This window comes from Pituophis catenifer, unplaced genomic scaffold (genome assembly GCF_029215685.1).
Source record: "Pituophis catenifer annectens isolate HBS135680 unplaced genomic scaffold, rPitCat1.0.hap2 SCAF_11, whole genome shotgun sequence".
In the NCBI taxonomy this organism is placed as follows: domain Eukaryota; kingdom Metazoa; phylum Chordata; class Lepidosauria; order Squamata; family Colubridae; genus Pituophis; species Pituophis catenifer.
Window position 1 is genome coordinate 5,170,821 of NW_027256891.1, and position 21,092 is coordinate 5,191,912.

The 21,092-nt window shown below is 42.4% G+C and overlaps 1 protein-coding gene across 1 annotated transcript in view; it reads right to left on the reverse strand.

Moving 5' to 3' along the window:
- The window catches only part of LOC139322860 (vascular endothelial growth factor receptor kdr-like), a 197,599-nt gene that overhangs the window by 128,221 nt on the left and 48,286 nt on the right, over window positions 1-21,092 (reverse strand). The window contains exons 4-5 of the mRNA XM_070952110.1: window positions 8,993-9,089; window positions 4,314-4,534 (exon numbers count right to left, since the gene is read on the reverse strand). Coding sequence (XP_070808211.1) covers window positions 4,314-4,534; window positions 8,993-9,089 — 318 coding nt within the window. The remainder of the gene's footprint in view (window positions 1-4,313; window positions 4,535-8,992; window positions 9,090-21,092) is intronic.

Genomic DNA, 21,092 nt, shown 5'->3' on the forward strand with positions numbered 1-21,092 from the left:
AAAGAGCAACTGATCAAAGGCCTGGAGACTAAAACATATCAAGAATGGTTGCAGGATTTGGGTTTCGCTAATCTAAAAAAAAGAAGAATTAGGGGTAACATGATAGCAGTATTCCAATATTTGAGGGGCTGCCACAAAGAAGAGGGGGTCAAATTATTCTCCAAAGAACCAAAGGGCAGGACAAGAAACAGTGATGGATGGAAATTAATTAAGGAGAGAAGCAGCCTGGAATTAAGGAGAAACTTCCAAACAATGAGGACAATTAACCGGTAGAACAGGTTGCTACTAGAAGTTATGGGTGCTTCATCACTGGAGCTTTTTAAGAAGAGACTGGACAGTCACTTGTCTGAAATGGTTTAGGGCCTCCTGCTTGAGCAGAGGTGGACTAGAAGACCTCCAAGGTCCCTTCCAGCTCTATTCTATTCATATTCAAGCTGTCCAGCCCTTTCTTGGGTTTGCATGGCTGTCCTTTGCAGATTATCATAGGGGACAGAGCATGCTTAGATTCAGGAATTGGGTGCTGTTTCTGCCTCCTGATCTGATGGACTTTGAATTGGAAGTGCTCCCCCTCCCCAGTTAAATAGCCATAATTGATGCTTTCCTCTAGATGAAGTTGAAGAAGTTGACTCCTGAGGATGTCAAAGGCAGGGCCATGTAGTTTTCAGAAGAGATTGGCTTCTGGACAGTTTTGATTTCCCAGGCTAGCCTATAAACCTGGAATTTCCTGCTGTATAGACAGGCTGGACTACAACTTCCATTATCCCTAGTCAGCCATCATACGAATTGGGTATGGTAGAAGGCACAGTTTAACCCTTCAGTAGGGTCACAGACTGAAGAAAGTTGGATTTACTCAAGGCAATATTGGTTCAAAACAGGGACTGGCGACCCCAAGACTTGTTTGGGTTCCTCTGGATTTGTAGACTCCAGAGCCCCATAAAACCCTTAGCTTTTATAAACATGCCCCTTAAATTTATTTTAAATATATTTAGTATGACTTTTGTAGGCTAAATGAGGAACAGGAAGAAGAACCCTCCTCAAAACAGCCCTCCCCACTTTACCAGCTTCACTCTTACTATCCCATCTGTTCACCTGACCATCAGGGGAAAAGAGAGCAATGCTTGGTTTGCCTTCCAAAGAAAAACTAAAAAAAGAAAATGTTAATTCAAAAATCCAAGTGACATTTTTTTTAAAAAAGTATGCTGGCTGTTGAAATCAACTAAATTCAATTCAAGAGAGATGAGCAGACAGAAGTGCCAAACTCCTGATACTCAAACCAAGGAGGAAAAAACTTATTAGAGAATTGATCTATTGACAAATCCATTAAATGCTGGTAAATTCTGTTCAAATGTACCAGTAGTTGCCACTAGGAAGCCCTGCATCTGAATTCCTCCTCCTCCTCCTCCACCCCCACTCCTCTATTTGATTCATGGACCTCATTTGGTTTCTTTGCTCTTTGACTATAAATAAGAGTATAGATATGGCTTGCCATCAATAAACAGAGTTGGACTATCACAGGAGTGCTCTAAAAACTGTTGAGTCACTGGACCTGCCTAGACTTTATTCCAAAACTGCAGCTCCAATTTCTGGAGCCCAATTTTGAGTAATGGCTACTCCTGAGGAGGCCGTCCTTTAATGGCATCTCTCCATGTAACTTCCTGCTTCATTGCCTCCCTGCTCTTTAGCTTTCAATCTAATAGCATCAACACTCTTGTGGGCTAGGTAGACATAGCTTGAGAAAAATGAAGTTAGAGTTTACAGACCAGGACTTAGGAACATGGAGTTATTAGTGCCTCATCACTGATCTAGGAGTCCAATCAGAACTTCTTGGTGGTTGCATCTTCAATGGGATCTCATCTCTCTGAGACCTGACTCACAGTTGGAGTATAAGGCTGAACCACACGCAGGATGTTTTGTAGAACTGTCTACCTCAGATTTCTATTTCCAAGCTGAACTAGAGGAAAGATTGTACCCAGACATGTATTAAAAACCAGAGATTCTCTTCTGCTTGTTCTTTAACTATCCAAAGGCTGCTGTTGTGGTTTTTAAAAAGCAGTGGTCACTTTACCAGGACAAGCGAAATATTTTTAAGAATTCAAGATTGTTTCAAGAGCTCCTTTCCTTCTAGCCTCTGACTAGGTGGTCACATAAAAATGGCTGGTTGAGTGGAGTCCCTGGTATAAAAAGGAACAATTACAATTGCTGTAATTTTGCATGCCAGGTTTGGAAGGATTACGTATGTTGTTTTGTCTTTTAATGTTATCCCCTAAATCCAAGGACAAGGTATTTATGAGCACTGAAAAAGTACTTACATAATAAGATCAGAGCAGCTTTATTCTTCAGATGCCACCAGAACTAATTGGATTGATCAACAACTGCCAGGGAATTTGGTTCCAATTCTTCGTTCCTTAGGTCTACTGTTCTCCATAACTCAGCCTTTCCTGTTTGCTGCTGTGTTTTCATCCTGACCACATTAGTGAGGTGTCCAACATAATCAGCAAACTAAAGGTGCTTTTCAAAAGGCAAACTGGACTGTCTTGGCTTTTTTCCTTGAAAACATTTCATTTCTCATCCAAGAAGCTTCTTCAGTTCTGACTGAATGGTGGGGAAATGGAAGGATTTATATTCTTTGCAATCATCTGGTCATTATCTCTCTGAGAGTCATCAAGGCCACTTGGAAGTTTAGATGTACCCTCAGTGTCACCTGATCACTGTCCTAATGGAAATGGGTGTGGAACCTTCTTGGGATATCTGAAAGGACTGTGTTGTAGACTAGAGGTAGATAATGTCGTATCCCTCCTCTTCTGTTGTGAGAGGGCTGCTCAATGTTAACATAAATGGCCCCTTTGACCACTCTTTCAAACCAGTGGTCCTTCTGTCCAGAGTGTGACAAGTTCACATCAATTGTGAGCATTGATGTCCACAGATTTTCAAGTTGCCAAGGTTGAGAAACACTGTTGCAGATGCCGGGTATGTGGGCTGACCCCAACAAAGTTGGACATATAGAGGTTGAGATAGGACAAGAATATTATCAAACACAACATAACACCTCCCCCCCACCCCCCGCCTGATAGATGTTCTCAGCAACCATGGCTGAGTTTACCCAGTCAGGGCAGGAGAAAAGGATGTAGAGTGTAAATCCTGGAGTAGTCATATAAGCATGACTTGAGCCTTAGATCCTGCAGTTGCTGATCAATGTCACTTTCACAGCATTTACAATTGAAGCTACTTATCTGAGTCTAGCCCATGATACGTTCCCTACTGAGCTCCTCAATGTGTGTTGGTATTCCTAAAGAGCCACGGTGGTGTAGTGACTAGGATGCAGGATTGCAGCTGACTCTGCCCAATGCCAGGAGTTCGATCCTGACCGGCTGAAGATTGACTCAGCCTTCCATCCTTCTGAGGTTGGTAAAATGAGGACCCAGATTATTAGGGGCAATATGTTGACTCTGTACACTATTTAGAAAGGGCTGTAAAGCACAGTGAAGCAGTATATAAGTCTAAGTGGTGGTGCTAGTACTAGAGAGAGGTTGTTTGTTCTTTGTGGGATGGAGCTCTGATACTTCAGATTTCAACTTTCACAACTTTTGCCATTGACCAAGGCCATGGGGGGGGTGGGGGGGGGGATGGGGGGATACAAACATTCAGGTGACGATGGTCTAATTGAAGTCCTGATCTCTTCTTTACATGAGATGCATATCAAAAAGACCTGGGACTTCTATGCAGCTGCCATATTCATTTTTTTTCACCCAGATGTCTCTGTCCTTGACTATGCTATTGATAGGATTGACTGGAATTCGATATCTGCTTTGATCCTCAGGGTGGTCTCCATAAGTACCTGGTGATAACACATCACTCCAACCTCCATACCCCTTCTGATTTTTTTTTTCATGGATTGGAAGGGACTTTGGAGGCCTTCTAGAGACATGTCAGCACCACCAATATATAAGTGACAGAAAGTCTTGACTATAAAGCCAACAACAAGAGCCCTATGGAAATTGTTTTAGCCATGACATTGCCACCCAAATTTAGATCTGGATTATAGAATATAGAATAACAGAGTTGTAGGTGACTTTGGAGATCTTCTAGTCCAACCCCCTGCTCAAACAGGAAACTCTATACCATTCTGGATAAACGGCCCTCCAAAACCTCCAGTGATGGAGCATCCACAACTTCTGGAGGCAAGCCATTCCAATAATTAATTGTTCTCCCTGTCAGGAAATTTCTCCAAATCATCTTGGCTCCAATTCATCTTTTCCTCCGCCTCCTTCTTATCTTTCCTATACTACCAGAATCAATGAATCAATCAACATTACCTTTAACGAAGACATATAACTTGGCTCTCAGTTCCTCTGCGAACGGGAGATGGTCATAAAAGCAGGTGAAATAGCCGGTGTCATTGGCCACAGCTCGGTTAACTCCAATTGTGCTGCAGGAATGCCATGGCTTGTCTGAACATTTCTGCTTGTGAATATGCCACCGCTTGCTGTGGGTGATCTGTTCATCTCCAGCTTGCCATGTCAAGCCATGTGAGCCCCTGGCAAGAGAAAGTACCATTCTATCAGTTTCAGGCATAACGTAAGATGCTGCCAGGCAACTGGGCACAACCACATGGCAGTTTGCCGCCTAGTGAAGAACAACCTTGGCCTATGTGGAAATCATTAAGGACAGTATAGTCCAGGGTGAGAAGATCAAAGGACAATCTAAGAAAATGGGACTTCCCTATGGAAAATAACTTCAAGAAGAAGAAGAACCCATCTCACACATGCTATGGTATATACTGTGTCCTTCAACATGCACAGAGGAAGACCTCATGCTGGGAAAGAAACCATGGCCCAATACTGGGCAAATGTCATTTAGTTTTAATCCTATTTATTCTACACGCTTTTACATGTGCTACATTTTCTACGACTTATGTTATACCTATTTTATTTGCCCAGTGTTGAATGTTATATATCTATAATGTGTAGGTGCTTCTGACATGAATAAAGAAGGACATAACATGGAAACCTAGTTTGGTGAAGACTAAGAATCAGGTACCATAAGTTGTAGACCTCCGTGCAGAAATTGGCTGGGTGACCTTGGGCCAGTCCTCCCCTCTCTTTCAGCCCAACCTACCTCACAGAGTTGAAGTGATGGACAAAAAGGAAGAGGTGGCATACACATAAAGAGTGCAGAAAAGAGCAACAAAGATGAATAGGGGGCTGGACACTAAGACATATGAAGAACTGTTGCAGGATTTGGGTAAGTCTAGTCTAGTGAAAAGAAGGACTAGGGGTGATATGCTAGCAGTCTTCCAAAATTTGAGAGACTGCCATAAAGAAGAGGGGGTTAACCTATTTTCCAAAGAAGCAGGAGAAGAAACAATGGATGGAAACTGATCAAGGAGAGAAGCAACCTAGTACTAAGGAGAAATTTCCTAACAGTTAGAACAATCAACCAGTAGAATGGCTTGCTTCAGAAGTTATGGTTGCTCCATCTCTAGAAGCTTTTAAGAAGAGATTGAACAGCCATTTGTCTGGAATGGTATAGGGTCTCCTGCTTGAACAGGGGGTTGGTCTAGGAGACCATCAAAGTCCCTTCCAGCTCTATGTTCTACAGTATGTTCTACATCAGGGAGAATTGTGTATGCCACTTTGAATTGTATATAATAAAGTTGGGATGTGAAATCTAATAAAAATAAAAAAGCAAGGGTGGTATATGTTGAAATTTCACATTAAAGGAAAACTGATTGAGCAGCGGAGTAAAGTTTGTGAAACCAGTTTGAGTTTGACCACGTTTCACAGCAGGGGTGTCCAACTTTGGCAACTTTAAAACCTGTGGACTTCAACTCTCAGAATTCCCCAGGCTGTGGATTTCTGGGAGTTGAAGTCCACAGGTCTTAAAGTTGCCAAGGTTGGACACCCCTGCTTTACAGCACAGTGATGTGTTTTCTATGCCCAGTGGAGGTTTATTGGCCACAATAGAGCATATACTCCCAGATACAAAACTGCCTGGTGCAGAGAATTGTTTCAGTGTTACCCCTTCTTCCTGGAGCCCCCAGGAATCAAACAAAGAGTTTATAAGGCAAGGAAGCAGGCTGTGCAACCTTTTGGAAAACATTAGGAGAAAGTAATTCACAGTATCAATGCTGTACCTGTCTTTAGAGCAGTTCCTTTGCTTTGTTTTGGCCAATATTTAAATGCTACCCCCTTGTATGATTCTAGAATCTTTCCCTGGCTCATCTGCCTGTCCTCTGTTCCTGTCATTTGGTCCCCGGAAAAGACATGACTGCTTTCAGGAATAAAACACAGGTACCCTACTTGCATACCTGCATGCTTTGAAGCACTTTGGGGAAATGAAATCTGAACATTCCCTAGAGAATATTTTACTTCTTCCATTCCTCCTATCCCTCTTCTGTGGTTCATCAAGGGACATTGGTAATAGTAACAATTCTGCTAACCAGCTAGGAGCCATTTTTAGTCTCTCCTGGCTATTCTCCTTTGACTTTATAATTCTAATCACAAGTTTTCCAATAGTGTTAGTTCTGACTATACAAGTGCAAAAGGACAATTCATACTTTAAATTTCAGAATAGATACCATCCCTGAGAGGAAGACTTTTTCTATCTTGGCCCTGATCATGCCAAATTCTCCTCCTCCTTCTTCTCCTCCTCCCCGCCTCCCCTCTCTCTTTCCTTCTCAGCAATTGGCTGGATATTACCTACTGCTGCTCTTTCACTGAATTTTCAACAAAGAGTTCACGAAACACTCATGACTCACATTGATTGCAAAATGGATTTATTTGGCATCCAGTTGCATAATTGAATTACCCACTATCATGTTCTTTCATGTTGAAGAAGATCCTGTAAACCACCCATTTTGCTGCCACTAAATCCTGCAATCTTGTCTTCTTTCAGCAAGGCTGTCACAGGTCAGCAACTTCTGAAGCTGCTTCAGGAGATAAATTAACTTGTTCAAAGGTTCTGGGGGATTAAAGTGTGCGAGTGCTGTCTTTCTTTTCTGAAATGCAACGGGCTGTTGGGAAAGATAACCACAGCGATAATCATGCCATTGTATGGTGTTGGTGTGTGTGTGTGTGTGTCATAAAAGCCAGGATGGTGGCTATCACCACGCAAAACAGAATGGGACAACTTGCCACGGCCAACTTGCTGTGGGACAATTTGGCCACAGGACAATTCAACAATTCATTTTAATTATTTAAAATAATTTAGACATTACTTTAACTTTTGTCATTCACATTTCATTTTGTTCCTCCTTTGGCATCCTTTTTTTAATGATACTATTCCATCATTTCTTCAATATTAGTGTAGCTCTTGTCCCACAGTGAGTTGCCCCACAACAAGTTGGCCCTGGCGAGTTGGCTATGGCCAGCCCAGTTTGTACATGTATTGCCGGTCTTTAATTGTAGGACCTTGACCGCCATCCTGGCTTTTTTCACTGTCCCTACCCTGGATGCCCCTGCACTATTAACTTTAGAAAGAAATCATGATTACCGTCTATTATATTGCAACAAGTCGGCTTGTTTGAAGTTTCTGGCAATGTTGCTATAAAATACTGAAAGACACTGCAGGAAAAGAAATACAGGTAGTTCTTGACTTATGGCAACAAATGGGACTAGAATGTTCTTGCTAAGCAAGGTGGTTGTTAAGTGAATCACATCTGATTTTACAACCTCTTTTCCCCGCAGTTATTAAGTGGATCACTGCAACTGTTAAATAAATTATGCAGTTGCTAAGTGACCCTGGCTTCCTTCATTGATTTTACCGACAAGCCACCCATGAGAGTTGCAGATGGTGATCATGTTATAAATACACGATGGTTGCCAAGTCATCAAACTTTGATCCTTGGCTACGAGGATGCTGAGACTATCATAAATATGAAGACCAGTTGTAAGTAATTGTAAATCACCTGGACTAGTCCCTGCAGTTTTCCTGGCAGATTTTCAATAGTGGTTTGCCATTGCCTTCTTCCCAGGGCTGAGAGAAAATGACTGGCCCAGGATCACCCTGCCAACTTTTGACTAAGATGGGACTAAAACTCACAGTTTCCAGTTTCTAGCATGACGCCTTCACCACCACACCAAGCTGATTATCACAACGTTGTATCTATCTTATCCCAAAGTCTGTTTCAGCACTTCTTGCAAATCTTCCACCCTGCATAGACATTCTTTATGGACTATTTTTTGAAGGTCGGTCTGGAACTACATTTATTTTTCCCTCTGCTCAAGTTGTTTAGGAAAACTCTGGTTTTTAGGCTAAGGCCCTAGAAGGTATTTCAGAATAAGAGAATAATAGGAGTTAGAAGGGACCTTGGAGGTTTTCTAGTGCAACCCCCTGCTCAAACGGTAAGGGCCTGGTGGCTCAGCAGATAGATAGCATTGTGATCAACACCAGCTGTCTGCAATTACTGTAAGTTCGAATCTCACCAGGCTCAGCCTTCCATCCTTTCTAAGGTAGGTAAATTGAGGACCCAGTTTGTGGAGGCAATAAGCTGACTTTGTATAAATATACAAAAGGATGAAGGCTATTGCTTAACGCACTGTAAGCCACCCTGAGTCTCCGGAGAAGGGCGGCATATAAATCAAATTAAAAAACAACAACAACAGGAGATGCTATCCCATTTCAGAAAAGTGGCTGTCCAGTCTTTTCTTAAAAGGTTCCAATGATGGAGCACCCACAACTTCTGAAGGCAAGTTATTTCACTGGTTAATTGATCTCACTGTCAGGAAATTTCTCCTTAGTTCTAGGCTGCTTCTCTCCTTGATTAGTTTCCATCCGTTGCTTCTTGTCCTGCCTTCCGGTGCTTTGGACAATAAGTTGACTCCCTCTTCTTTGTGGCAGCCCCTCAAATATTGGAAGACTGTTATCATGTCATCCCTAGTCCTTCTTTACTCAAGACTAACCATACCCAATTCCTGTAATATTTCAGGACAACATCTCATAGAAATCTAAATTTCCACTTAGTTTGGGATGCCAAGAATGCCAGGTATTTTACCTGCAAGTTATGCTGAACGAATCTCCAGCTTCCACTATAATATAGTCACGATTGATGTTCAGTTCAGGTTTCATAAGCCTTTCTTGCTTCGCCAGAGCTGAGCCAGATGGAGGGAGGGAGAGGGAAAGAGAGGAGAGAGAGGGATTAGATGAGAGCATTTCTATTTCAACTATTTTTATTCCTTATTTTTCATGCTAAATAACAGTAATTGCATAGTCCCATGGCTTAGCGGTTTTCTTCAATAATTATAAAATAGAAAGTTATTCTACTTTATTGCTTGTTTATGAAAACAGAAATAACCTTTAACATTCCTTAGTCATTCCATCCTAATTTACAGCACGTTTCTCCATGATACACATCTGAAAGAATGAAACCAAAAGACTAACCTATTCACACACTACCCTGTTTTAAAATGTCCAGTCTTAGCATTGGAATATGAATTTTTCCTTTAGTTATGTAAATTTGCAGTCAGCGATATTCCTATTGGCTAGTAACTATAGATACATGTTAGGCAATCATCCATCAGATGTAGTAAATATCATTTCACATCTCCAGATAAAAATACTAGGTGTATAATCATTTTTAAAAAAATTAAAATTAACAACAAAAGAAATAAAATAACCTATTCTTTGTCAGTCAATTTGGACCCTAACTTTCCATTTATAGAATATTCAAAGAGGGCTGAGATTTAAAAACTAAAGAATTGCAGAAAGAGCAAACAGGATGGGAAAACCTGACAATTAAATATGCAGAGACAAATGTCATTGACAGGGTACAGTAATGAACACCGTAAACTGTTCTGCTTTCGGGTGGAGAATTGTCCTGCCAAATAAATCTGCAAACCGCCATGAATTACTTCCTATTTATTTATGTGTTCAACTTCTATCCCATTGTTTCCTTCAGAAGTTCATGCTGACATATGTAATGATACCTTCTCCTATAATGTCACAAGCAATCTTGTGCAGAAGACATGGAGGGAGGGAGGGAGAGGGGGGAAGGGAGAGAGGAAGAGAGAGAGGGAAAGAGGGAGAGTTTCAGTGGTGTGTTGCCCCCAGTTCGCACTGGTTCTATAGAACCGGTAGTAAAACCGCCGGGAGGTTCCGCCCACCGACCCCGACGTCATCAAAACACTTCTGCGCACGCGCAGAAGAGCGCGCGCACGCAACCCCACTACAAACCGGTAGTAAAGGTAAGTAGAACCCACCCCTGGAGAGTTTGTTAATGTCCTAATTCATGTTTTGCTAACTGTTACATTCTCTTTCAAACTCATTTCTGTGGTTCTCTATATTTATAAAATCATAATGATTGGTTAGGTATTATGTGAAAATGCAGCCACATTAGCTTATTCAGGGAATCACAATTGTCAGGTACAAGGCATCAGAATGATACTGTGAATTGATCAGAGAAGCATCCTTATTGCTATCGCCCATTCACAAGAATCTCACCAGACTAACCACACTTTCTTGAGAATAACCAGGTAAGCACTCTGGGGATTTGGTGTGTGGGTGTGTTTCAGGTTGTCTATGGATAAACCCCACATCTCAATAAAGATGACCACACACAATACACAATACAGATATTGAAACGGAACTAGTGGGTTAAGAAGCCAGTTGTAAATCATCTCAAACACTTTGCAATGCATTCCCAACCATGTGCACCATGACTTCATCAGATGCAAATGTTCTGATTTGCATTGGTTGCCAATAATGTCACGATGTCCTGACAGGTGTGAAATATTTACTGGCTGAATGCCTATCAGATAGCCCTGAAGAAAGTGCAAATTTAGGTTGGCATTAAACTGCTGTCCAAATATATAATCTGGACAAGTTTTTTTAATGAACATGTGAAAGTGAAACAAATTCGAAAATAGAGTAAAGCTCCTATGTTCTATGTCAGTTGAGATACCGATGGTGCAAATCCATATTTATTTTGCCATAAAAAAATCATTCAGAAGAAAAAAAAGTAGCATAGGTTGGATTCTGGAAGAATCTTGTCTATGGTTTCCACCAAGAATCCCACAGTTCTCTTCCTCCTCCTCTTCCTCCCAAACTCTACTGCCTTCTAACACTGATAATGTTCCCTAGTTGGGTCATGAAACATCTGGAAGAAAAGATGAGAGTGCACAAAAAGACTCCACAGTTCAACCCTGGCCTGCAAATATTCTCTTCTCTCAGTGCCTTCTAAACAGGTGTTGCAGATATGTAAAAGAGTAGATGGTGTTGATTGCCCTGGTTGTCCACGCTGGTTGCCCCATGGATAAACGTAATATCTAGATTTGTGTCCAGCCATTTCAATGCCTCTGAACCCTCCTCCCAGCTAGATTCCCTTCTAAGTGCCAGCCAGCAGACTTTCTTCACCTTATCTGAGGTCCTCAATTTATTTCCAACTAAACTTATTTACATTCAGTCTATAAAAACATATCCTGTTTCATGTACTGCTGAAATGGGAATGCCCCCCTTGCGTGGCTTGTCCTTCTCCAATTAGATTTGCTCTGCAGAGTCACCGGGGATGGGAATGGGAGCTCCGTTTTCAAAATATTTGCTTTTGCTGAAATTATTACACGGCAGTGCCTGGGCGTCTCACACGGCCCCCTCTTTGCGGTCCTAACAAACCTAATGGCCCTATTTAAAATGAGGCCAGGATGGATCAGAAATATGCTGTGTTTCCCCCGATGGCTTTGAAAGGGCCATTATGGGGACTGTAAAAATCATTTTACGTGTTCTATCTCAGCCAGAATAATTATGACCAGTAATAAAGACTCAGCTGTACAAATCCAAGTCATAATTCTGTGGGAATGCAGGAAAGCACCCCAGCAGGCCTTCGACATGTCCCTGCACAAACACGCCTTTGCCATGTGATCAGAAATGTTTTTAAAAGACTTCAGCAGAGAACTGAAAAAGGAGGTGAGGATGGCTAGGTTTTTCCTCCAGCAGGAGGTGTGGAAGGAGTGTAAAGCATTAGTACCACTTTATAAAGCCTTAGTAGGACCACCGTTGGAATAGTGCATCCAGTTTTGGTCACCATATTATAAGAAAGATCTAGACACTCTGGAAAGAGTTCAGAGAAGAGCAACAAAGATGATTGGGGGTCTGGAGGCTAAAACATATGAAGAACGGTTGCAGGAATTGGGAATGTCTAGACCAGTGATGGCAAATCTTTTTGCAATCGTGTGCCAAGGGGGGGGGAGGGCAGGTAGCGCACACAAGTGCCCACACCCATAATTCTATACGCCTCACCCCCGTGCATGCACATGTGACCCCCCTTGCTTCCCCCCACTCCTGGCACGCGATGGCCCGGTGGGCCCAGTAGGCCTGTTTTTCTCTCTCCCCAGGCTCCAGAGCCTTTCTAGGAGCTTGGGGAGGGTGAAAACGGCCTTCCTCACCCTCCGAAGGCCCTCCAGAGGCCGGAAATGGCCCGTTTGCCAACTTCCAGAAGGCCTCTGGGGGGAGGGGAGGCTGTTTTTGTCCTCCCCAAGCTCCTAGAAAGGCTCTGGAGCCTGGGGAGAGAGAAAAACAGGCCTTCCCCACCACCTCCCGAGGCCCTCAGGAGGCAGGAAACATCCTGTTTCCCAACTTCTGGTGGGCCCAGAAGGCCTGAAAATCAGCTGGCTGGCGTGCGCATGTGCACCTGAGCTGAGCTTATGTGCCCACCGATATGGCTACGCGTGCCACTTGTGGCACGCGTGCCATAGGTTCACCATCATGGGTCTAGACTAATGAAGGACTAGGGGGTGACAGGATAGCAGTTTTCCAATATTTGAGGGGCTGCCACATAGAAGGGGTGTGTGTGGTTTCAACCTATTCTCCAAAGTACCTGAAGGCAGGACAAGAAACAATGGATGGAAACTAACCAAGGAGAGAAGCCACCTAGAACTAGAAATTTCCTGACCGTGAGAACCATTAATCAGTGGAACAACTTCCCTCCAATGCTTAAACATTAGAGACTTTCAAGAAGAGGCTGGGCAGGCATTTGTCTGGAATGGTATAGGGTCTCCTACTTGAGCAGGGGGTTGGACCAGAAGACCTCCAACGCTCCTTCCAACTCTGTTCTCCGGTTAGTATTTTTCAGTTGTAAAACTCCATGCTGGACTTCAGAGAGTTGACCCACAGTGGAGTTTCTTCATCTGACTTCCTACCCTTCTTCCCATCCCTCTTTTTAAAGCAGATAACAAAAACTAAAAATTTCCTCTTTTTTCATATCTACAGAATTTGTTTTCCGTATCTTCATCGGCAATTAAAACTGGCGAATGCATCCCTGCCTCTCGAGTGAAGGCAAACTGACCTATTTTCATGTTTTTCAAACCAATCCACCAATTGAAAGCCAGAATTTACAGCTCCCTGACTTTTCTCATTTTTTAAAAAAATGTTTAGAGTCAAGATAATGGCCCCCAATTCTAAAGATGGAACAGCATATAGATGATCCTTGACTTACAACCACAGTTGAGCCCAAAATTTCTCTTCCTAAGTGAGACATTTGTTAAGTGAACTTTGCCCTATTTTATGACCTTTCTTGCCACAGTTGTTAAACGAATCACTGCTGTTATTAAGTTAGTAAAACAATTGTTAAGTGAATCTGGCTTCCCATTGACTTTGCTTGTCACAAAGGGGATCACATGACCCCAGGACACTGGAACCGTCGTAAATATGAGTCAGTTGACAAATGCCTGAATTTTGATCATGTGATCAATCCATGGGGATGCTGTAACAGTCGTTACAATGTCATTTTTTCAATGACATTGTAACTTCGAATGATCATTAAATGAAAGTTATGGTTCAAAGCAATGGTGAAATGTAAAATTTGTTACTACCGGTTCTGTGGGCGTGGCTTGGTGGGGGGTAATGTGACTGGGTGGGTGTGGCCAACTTTTTTTTTTTTTACTTTTAAAACCATTTTTTCTACAACCTCTTCAGCCGAAGAGGTTGTAAAAAAATGCTTTTAAAAGGCTCTGCCAATCAGGCAACTCAGCTGGGATTGTCAGAGGCTTTTAAAGGCATTTTTTCTACAACCTCTTCAGCCAAAGAGGTTGTAAAAAAAATGCTTTTAAAAGCCTCTGATGATTCCAGCTGAATTGACTGATCAGTAGCGGCTTTTTTTTCTTTTAAAAGCCTCTGACAATCCCAGCTGAGCCGCGTGATCAGAGGCTTTTTTTTTTAACTTTTAAAAGCATTTTTTTCGGCCAAAGAGGTTGTAGAAAAAATGCTTTTTAAAATTTAAAAAAAAGCCTCTGATGATTGCGCGGCTCAGCTGGGCATGGGGGGAGGGGGCAGGGATTTTTGCTACCGGTTCTCCGAACCACCCGCCGCCATCGCTACCAGATCAGATGATCCGGTCTGAACTGGGAGCATATCACCTCTGGTTCAAAGTTATGACATGCTCAGAAAAAGTTATTTATGACCCACCCTCGAAATTATGACCATTGTGATTGCATGTGATTGCAATTCAGGGACGTGGTAACCAGTTTGCATTTAACAATGGGTGCAGTGATTGGTGACCACACTTTATGACCGCACTGACCTACGATGGAAATTCCATTTCCAATTGTGGTCAAAAGTCAAGGACTACTTGTTTTTTTTTTATTGGCTTTTATTGTAATATATAATAATACAATTCAACATTTTTCGGTTCCGTGGTATTCATACATATATATACATATTATTTACATGGTATTACATCTTTAGTCAAGGACTACTTGTACAGCACCAAAGAAATCATAACGTCACAAATGACAAGACCAAAGAATAACATAAAGAAAAACAAGGATAAAACCCAAACAGGTAACCACAATTGGTCAGCTGGGAACAGTTTGAAATCAAACAGATTGAATTTGTGTTTGCAGCAACATTTGGGGCAACCTGCACCTGGGGAAAAGAGCAGTCCATGAGAAGATACTTATTATGGGTCAGGTTTGTCATCTTCACTACAGCTCACAGGCCCATCACAAGGTTGCAATCCCATAGGCCAGCTTGGAAAACAGCCATTCACTTCACATCTATCCAGGTTAACCTCGAGAATGCCTAGAGACAGGAAGGGTCCAGGTTCCCTTTCTGTGGCCTGACCATTACTGATCCCTTTATCAAATCACTTGGTTTTGAGCTGCCCTGCTCTGTGTGGACGAAACTGAACATAATTAGGTGTGATACTGGAAAAAGTAAACTCATACCCAATGATGGGATTCAGCCAGTTTGCACCACTTTGGGAGAACCGGTTGTTAACTTTCTGAACAGTTTGGCAAACTGATTGTTGGAAGAAATCATTAGGGCAGAGAACCGGTTGCTAAATTACTTGAATCCCACCACTGCTCACAACCAATGCAAAAGCTACGAGTGGCACAAAGAGCCACAGAAAGTAACATGCTCAGCATCACAAGACAAGTTAGACCCACACATGGATTAGAGAAGAAACGAAAGCATACAATCCATCAAGAGAGTAAAAGAAATGAAATGGAAATGGTCACAAAGCAAAAGAACTGATGGCAGGTGGACCAAGGCAGTCATAGAATGGATCCCGCTTGATAAAAAGCATCCATGAAAGAGACCTAAAACAAGATGGATCGATGACATCAGCAACTATTGCAGGCCCAGTTGGCAAAAGAAAACTCAGGACCATAATAGTTGGAACCAAGTGGAAGAAACCTTCATCCTGCGGTGAACAGACAATGGCTGGAGTGAGGATGGGATGGGATGGGATGGAATAGAAAATAGAACAGAACGGAATGGAATGGAATAGAACAAAATTCTTTATTGGCCAAATGTGATTGGACAAACAAGGAATTTGATCCCAGTGCATAAGCTCTCAGTGTACATACAAGCAATGTGATAAATCATGATCATAATCATAAAATACAGTCATGATAAATCATAAGATACAACACCCAAATGATGACTGGAAGAAGTGCCCTGTCTTAGTGGGGATGGAAAGATTCCCCTTATTGCGATTGTGGAGCGGATATGCAAACTATTCAGCATATTGTGCAAGATTGCCCCACGACCTCTGTTCTCTGGGTCCCTGGATGATCTGCATGAAGCAATGCCAGAGGCAATCGCCTAAATAGCTGAACTGGACATCCAGTTAGGAGGCCCCCGGCCCTGCCACGCCCCCGTAGAAGCTTTGCTTATATTTACATGTATATATGTTTGCTTCTAATGTTCTCATCATACGCTAAATAAATAAATAATAACCACAACTCCTGAACACTATTAGAGAGGAAACTTCAGCAGACCCTCCCAGGAACAGATATTAAAGGTCTAGAGAGCTTCCTCAGAAATGATTATTATCATGACAATAATACACATGAGATCACTTATAAGAAGTGGAACTGGTTGGCCAAAAGAATATCCATCGGGTACAGTTGTAAACAAGATCTGTGTCCTTGGAGAAACTTGAACCAAACTGCAACCAGACTTTAGCATGTGTGTGTTTTTGCTTATTCCCATCCCACCCTGCCAAAAAGTTGAACAAAACCATACTGGATAAATACTCAAAAATGGGATGGTGGTGGTGGTGAGGTGGACTGATTTGCCCATTCTCATTTCACAATCCTAGAAAGCAGATCTTCTGGCTTTGCTTCACAAAGCAGATGATGATATACGACACATTGAAGCCATCCAACCTTTTGTTTGAATCTCCTCTGTTGTGTTCTGATATCACTATTGCTCACCAACTGGAAATTTGGCCTTGGAATAGCAATAGCAGTAGCAGTAGCAATAACAATAGCACATAGACTTTATATACAACTTCATAGTGCTTTAAGCACTCTGTAAGTGGTTTACCATGTTGCGCTGAGTCAACCTTGAGCCCATACTGCATTCTAACCACTGTGCCACCAGAACTCCTTATCCAGCCCTTTCGCTTGTCCCCAAGAGTAAATGGCCTAGAGATGTGGGAAGGAAGGAAGGAAGGAAGGAAGGAAGGAAGGAAGGAAGGAAGGAAGGAAGGAAGGAAGGAAGGAAGGACCCCAAGTTGTTCTGAGCTTCTGGTCCTAACAAATAGTGTTTGCTTGTTTGTTCAATTTCTATAGCCCCAAATCTCAACCAATGACTCTGGATGGCTTAGAAGTGTTCTTGCAACAGCAGACTGACTGACAAAACGAGCACTGCACCATTACAACCCAGGCTCCCCATCAACCCTCTAATCCAAGAACAAAAGGGATGGCATTTGTCTCACAACCTCACATTACAGGCTCCATCATTGCTGTAACTTCCTAGCCTGGCCTAAGCATTGAGACTGAGATGTACAGGCCTCCTGACGCTCCCGTGACTCTCCAAGTGGTTCTGCATCCAAGTACTAACCAAGCCTGACTTGCTTAGGATGCTTGCCCACCCAGGTCAGCCAGGGGCTGGTGCCTGCGGAGACCTCAATCTGTGAGTTATAATCTTCTCCCTTCCTGTAAGTCATCCAAAAGGCCCCCTCCAGACCAATCCTAGCTAGTGAGAACATCATGGTAATGCTTCTCAGAAAGTCTGTGCCAACAGATTCATCACTATGGGTTTCTGTGATGTACCAGCAGTGTGAAGAAAGGATCAGTCCGCATGAACAAATCCCACTATAAATTTTCTGCAGCTCGACAATTGCTTTGGTGCTGTCTTCACCAAATTTAATTTCCCCTTGCAAATCGAGCTCTGTCTTGTAACCCCAGACTTTATCCAAGCATGTAAAAAAAGAGAAGACATTCACATTAACATGATCATTAAACAAAGACAGCTCTTCTGAGAGCCTCTTAGTGTCAACCACCCAAGCCATAAGTCTACAGGAGACATTTCCAGCACATGTGCTTCTCAGAAACTTTAAACAGCCACTTGATGCCAAGCACAACACAAGCAAGGCAGATGTTTATTCCTCCTCCAAAATTGCAGGATTTCAAATAGTATCTGGTGGAGAAAGCAGCCCAGGAACACGTGCTATGGACACAGCCTGGAAGCACCTCAGTTGAGCCTTGTTGATGAGGAATGGCCTGGGAAAATGGACATTTAGGCTTGGTGATCAATGACAACAGGAAGAAAAAAAGTGTCCTGGGACATTGACCACTGGGGTTTGGTGGTATCTGATGTCTGGATTGGCTAGGGCTGGTATAAATAATACAATTTGCATCTTGGAGTCTTTGGTACTCTCTTGTTTATTTGCAGACATTTCATTACCATACTAGGTAATAGCAATAGTAACAGCACTTATATACCACTTTACAGCTCTGTCTAAGTGGTTTACAGAGTCAGCATATTGCCCTCAACAACCTGGGTCCTCATTTTACTGACTTGGGAAGGATGGAAGGCTGAGTCAACCTTGTAACTTGATAACTTGATAAAAAGCATCCACAAAAGAGACCTAAAACAGGGTGGATCAACGACATCAACAAGTATTACGGGCTTAATTGGCAAAAGAAAGCTTGAGACCGTATGTCTGGGAAACATGTGGAAGAGGCCTTCATCCTGCAGTGGATAGACAATGGCTAAAATGTGTTGTGGTCCGTCGGCAGCCTGCAGAGCTGGCAGCAGAGTCAGACAGTGAGGAGGCTGGGGAGAAACATGGGCCAGTCCTGGAGTCTGGGGAAGGCTCAGACGAGGGCTCTGCATCGGAGGCAGAGAAGGGGCCAGGGCCATCTGGGAGTTATGTGCTGCCTCCGAAGCCTCCAGAGTCGGACATCAGCAAGGCAGAGGAACAGGGGGAGCTGCCAGAAGGCAAGAACAGTTAAAAGGGACGACTCGGGAGTAGGGCTTGGAGATGATTGGCCTCTACCATAAAACATAAAGGAGGAGCAAAGGCACGTGCGCCTTTGCAGGAAGCAACATTGTTCATTCTGGTCGGTTTACATTCTGAAGCTCTGTTTTGACTCTTGCCAATTAGGTCTTTGGCAGCATGTCAAGGGAGATAAAGGTGGATGCTTATCACCCTTATCCCGAAGGATTGTGGCAGCTTTCTGTCGGATTCTTTTCCAACTCTTTGTGACTCATTATGGGCTGTGAATGAACAATAATTCACAGCTGTTGAAATAAAAAGAGAGTTTTGGGGACTAACTGTGTGCTTTTTACTGTCTCAAGAAGCCTAGGTCAGAACAGAATGATGATGATACTGACTAGGTAACATCATCAGTGAAAGAAAATGTGGGGTTTGTTCCCTGTTTAGAGTCATAGCTTGTCCTGTCAACATTGGTGAAGTAAAGCAAATTCAAGAAGGCTAGAGAATTCTTGGAAGCTTGGCATTCAGACAAATCAGTCATCAGTAGACACATAAAACTAAACCACATCTATACACCAACAAAAATCTAAGAAAGAAACATCCTCATCAATGCACAGATAAGCAGGGATTAATACCAGACAAACAAGTAGGAAACAATATCCTAATTCTACCAAGGAGAAAACCGCACCCCATCAACACTTGCTAGGGAATTCTGGGAGCTGAAGTCCAGCTAACTTAAAGTTGCCAGGGTTGAAAAACATTGATTTAGATGGTCAACAACTATGGGGTGGGGGAGGGGGGGAATGAGGTTGGTTTTTGTTAGACTATCTTCCCTATTGCCTGTTATTTTTCTCTGCACTCAACTGGAATCTGCTGTGCCCTTTGCTCCTTTGTAAAATGCTATGCACATCTTGTTATCCATTATAAATTTGAAGCTGGAGACAGCCAGGCACTTGTAAATATGCAGCACCATGTTTAAATATTTATGTCTAAACATATTAGAGCATCTTAATTTGCATTCTGCAATTAGGAAAAGATAGGCTTGCCAACATAGGTCGGCACCCCCTTCTTTTCCACCTGTTCCATTCCAAACAAAATGGTAAAGCAAAGACATCCAAACCACTAAATTTAATAGTTCTGCTGCTTTTAGAAAACATTTGTTTTCCATTACCCTGGACTTTTCTTCGCTGCGTTTGCAAGACTTAATTGTCTGTGAGAATTTTGTTTGGCTCCAAACGACCCCAGTAGCTTTGGAGGACTAAAAGGAACTGTTTGTAATTCTGCACTGCCTGGTTTACAGTGTTTAAACCTCATTGCTTTTAGTATAAGGGGTCTGTGCTATACCATGTAAGACCGATGGCCGTATTAAAAAAAAATGTCTTGGATCATGTATAGAACTGGACTCAGATGGTCTTTCAAAACTCCTTTCCAAAAGGAGAGGCAGAGAACTGTGCAAAGCAGAACTGGAGTGCCCAGAAGAAGAGCAATAAAGATGGTTAGGGCACTGGAAACTAAACTGTACGATGGACAATTGAAGGAACTAGGTACAGCTGGTCTAAAAAAAGAAGGCTTGGGGGAGACCTGATAGCTGTCTTCCCATACTTCAAGTGCTGTCACAGAGAAGAGAGGGACAAACTATTCTCCAAAGCTACTCTGGTCCTGAGGGCACGACAAGAAATAATGGGTAGAAGATCATAAAAGAGAAATCCAACCTAGAACTAAGGAGAAAATTCCTGACAGTGAGAACAATTAACCAGTGGAACGGCTTGCCACCAGAAGTTGTGGGTGCTCCATCACTGGAGGTTTTTAAGAAGAGACTGGACAGGCATTTGTCTGGAGTGGTATAAGGTCTCCTACCTTGAGCAGGGGGTTGGACTAGAAGACTTCCAAGGTCCTTTCTGACCCTTTTATTCTATGTTCTAGGTGGGTCAATAGTGCTAACTTCTGCAGAAAAATAAGCCCTTACTCATGCCTGGATTCCTGATTAACTGCAAGGGTAGCCTCAATGGTAGAATATATATAGATAGATAGATAGATAGATAGATAGATAGATAGATAGATAGATAGATAGATAGATATAGATATATATAGATATAGATATAGATATATATAGATATAGATATAGATATAGATATAGATCTAAATATAGATCTAGATCTAGATATGTATATAAATTAATTACTAAAACATATGAAGAATGGTTGCAGGAATTGGGTATGGGCAGTCTAGAGAAAAGGAGGACTAGGCGGGATAGCAGTCTTCCAATATTTGAGGGTCTTTGCCACAAAGAAGAGGGGTTCAACCTATTTTCCAAAGCACCAGAAGGCAAGACAAGAAACAGTGGATGGAAACTAATCAAGGAGAGAAACAACCTGGAATTAAGGAGAAACTTCATAACAGGGAGAGCAATTCACCAGTGTAACAGCTTGCC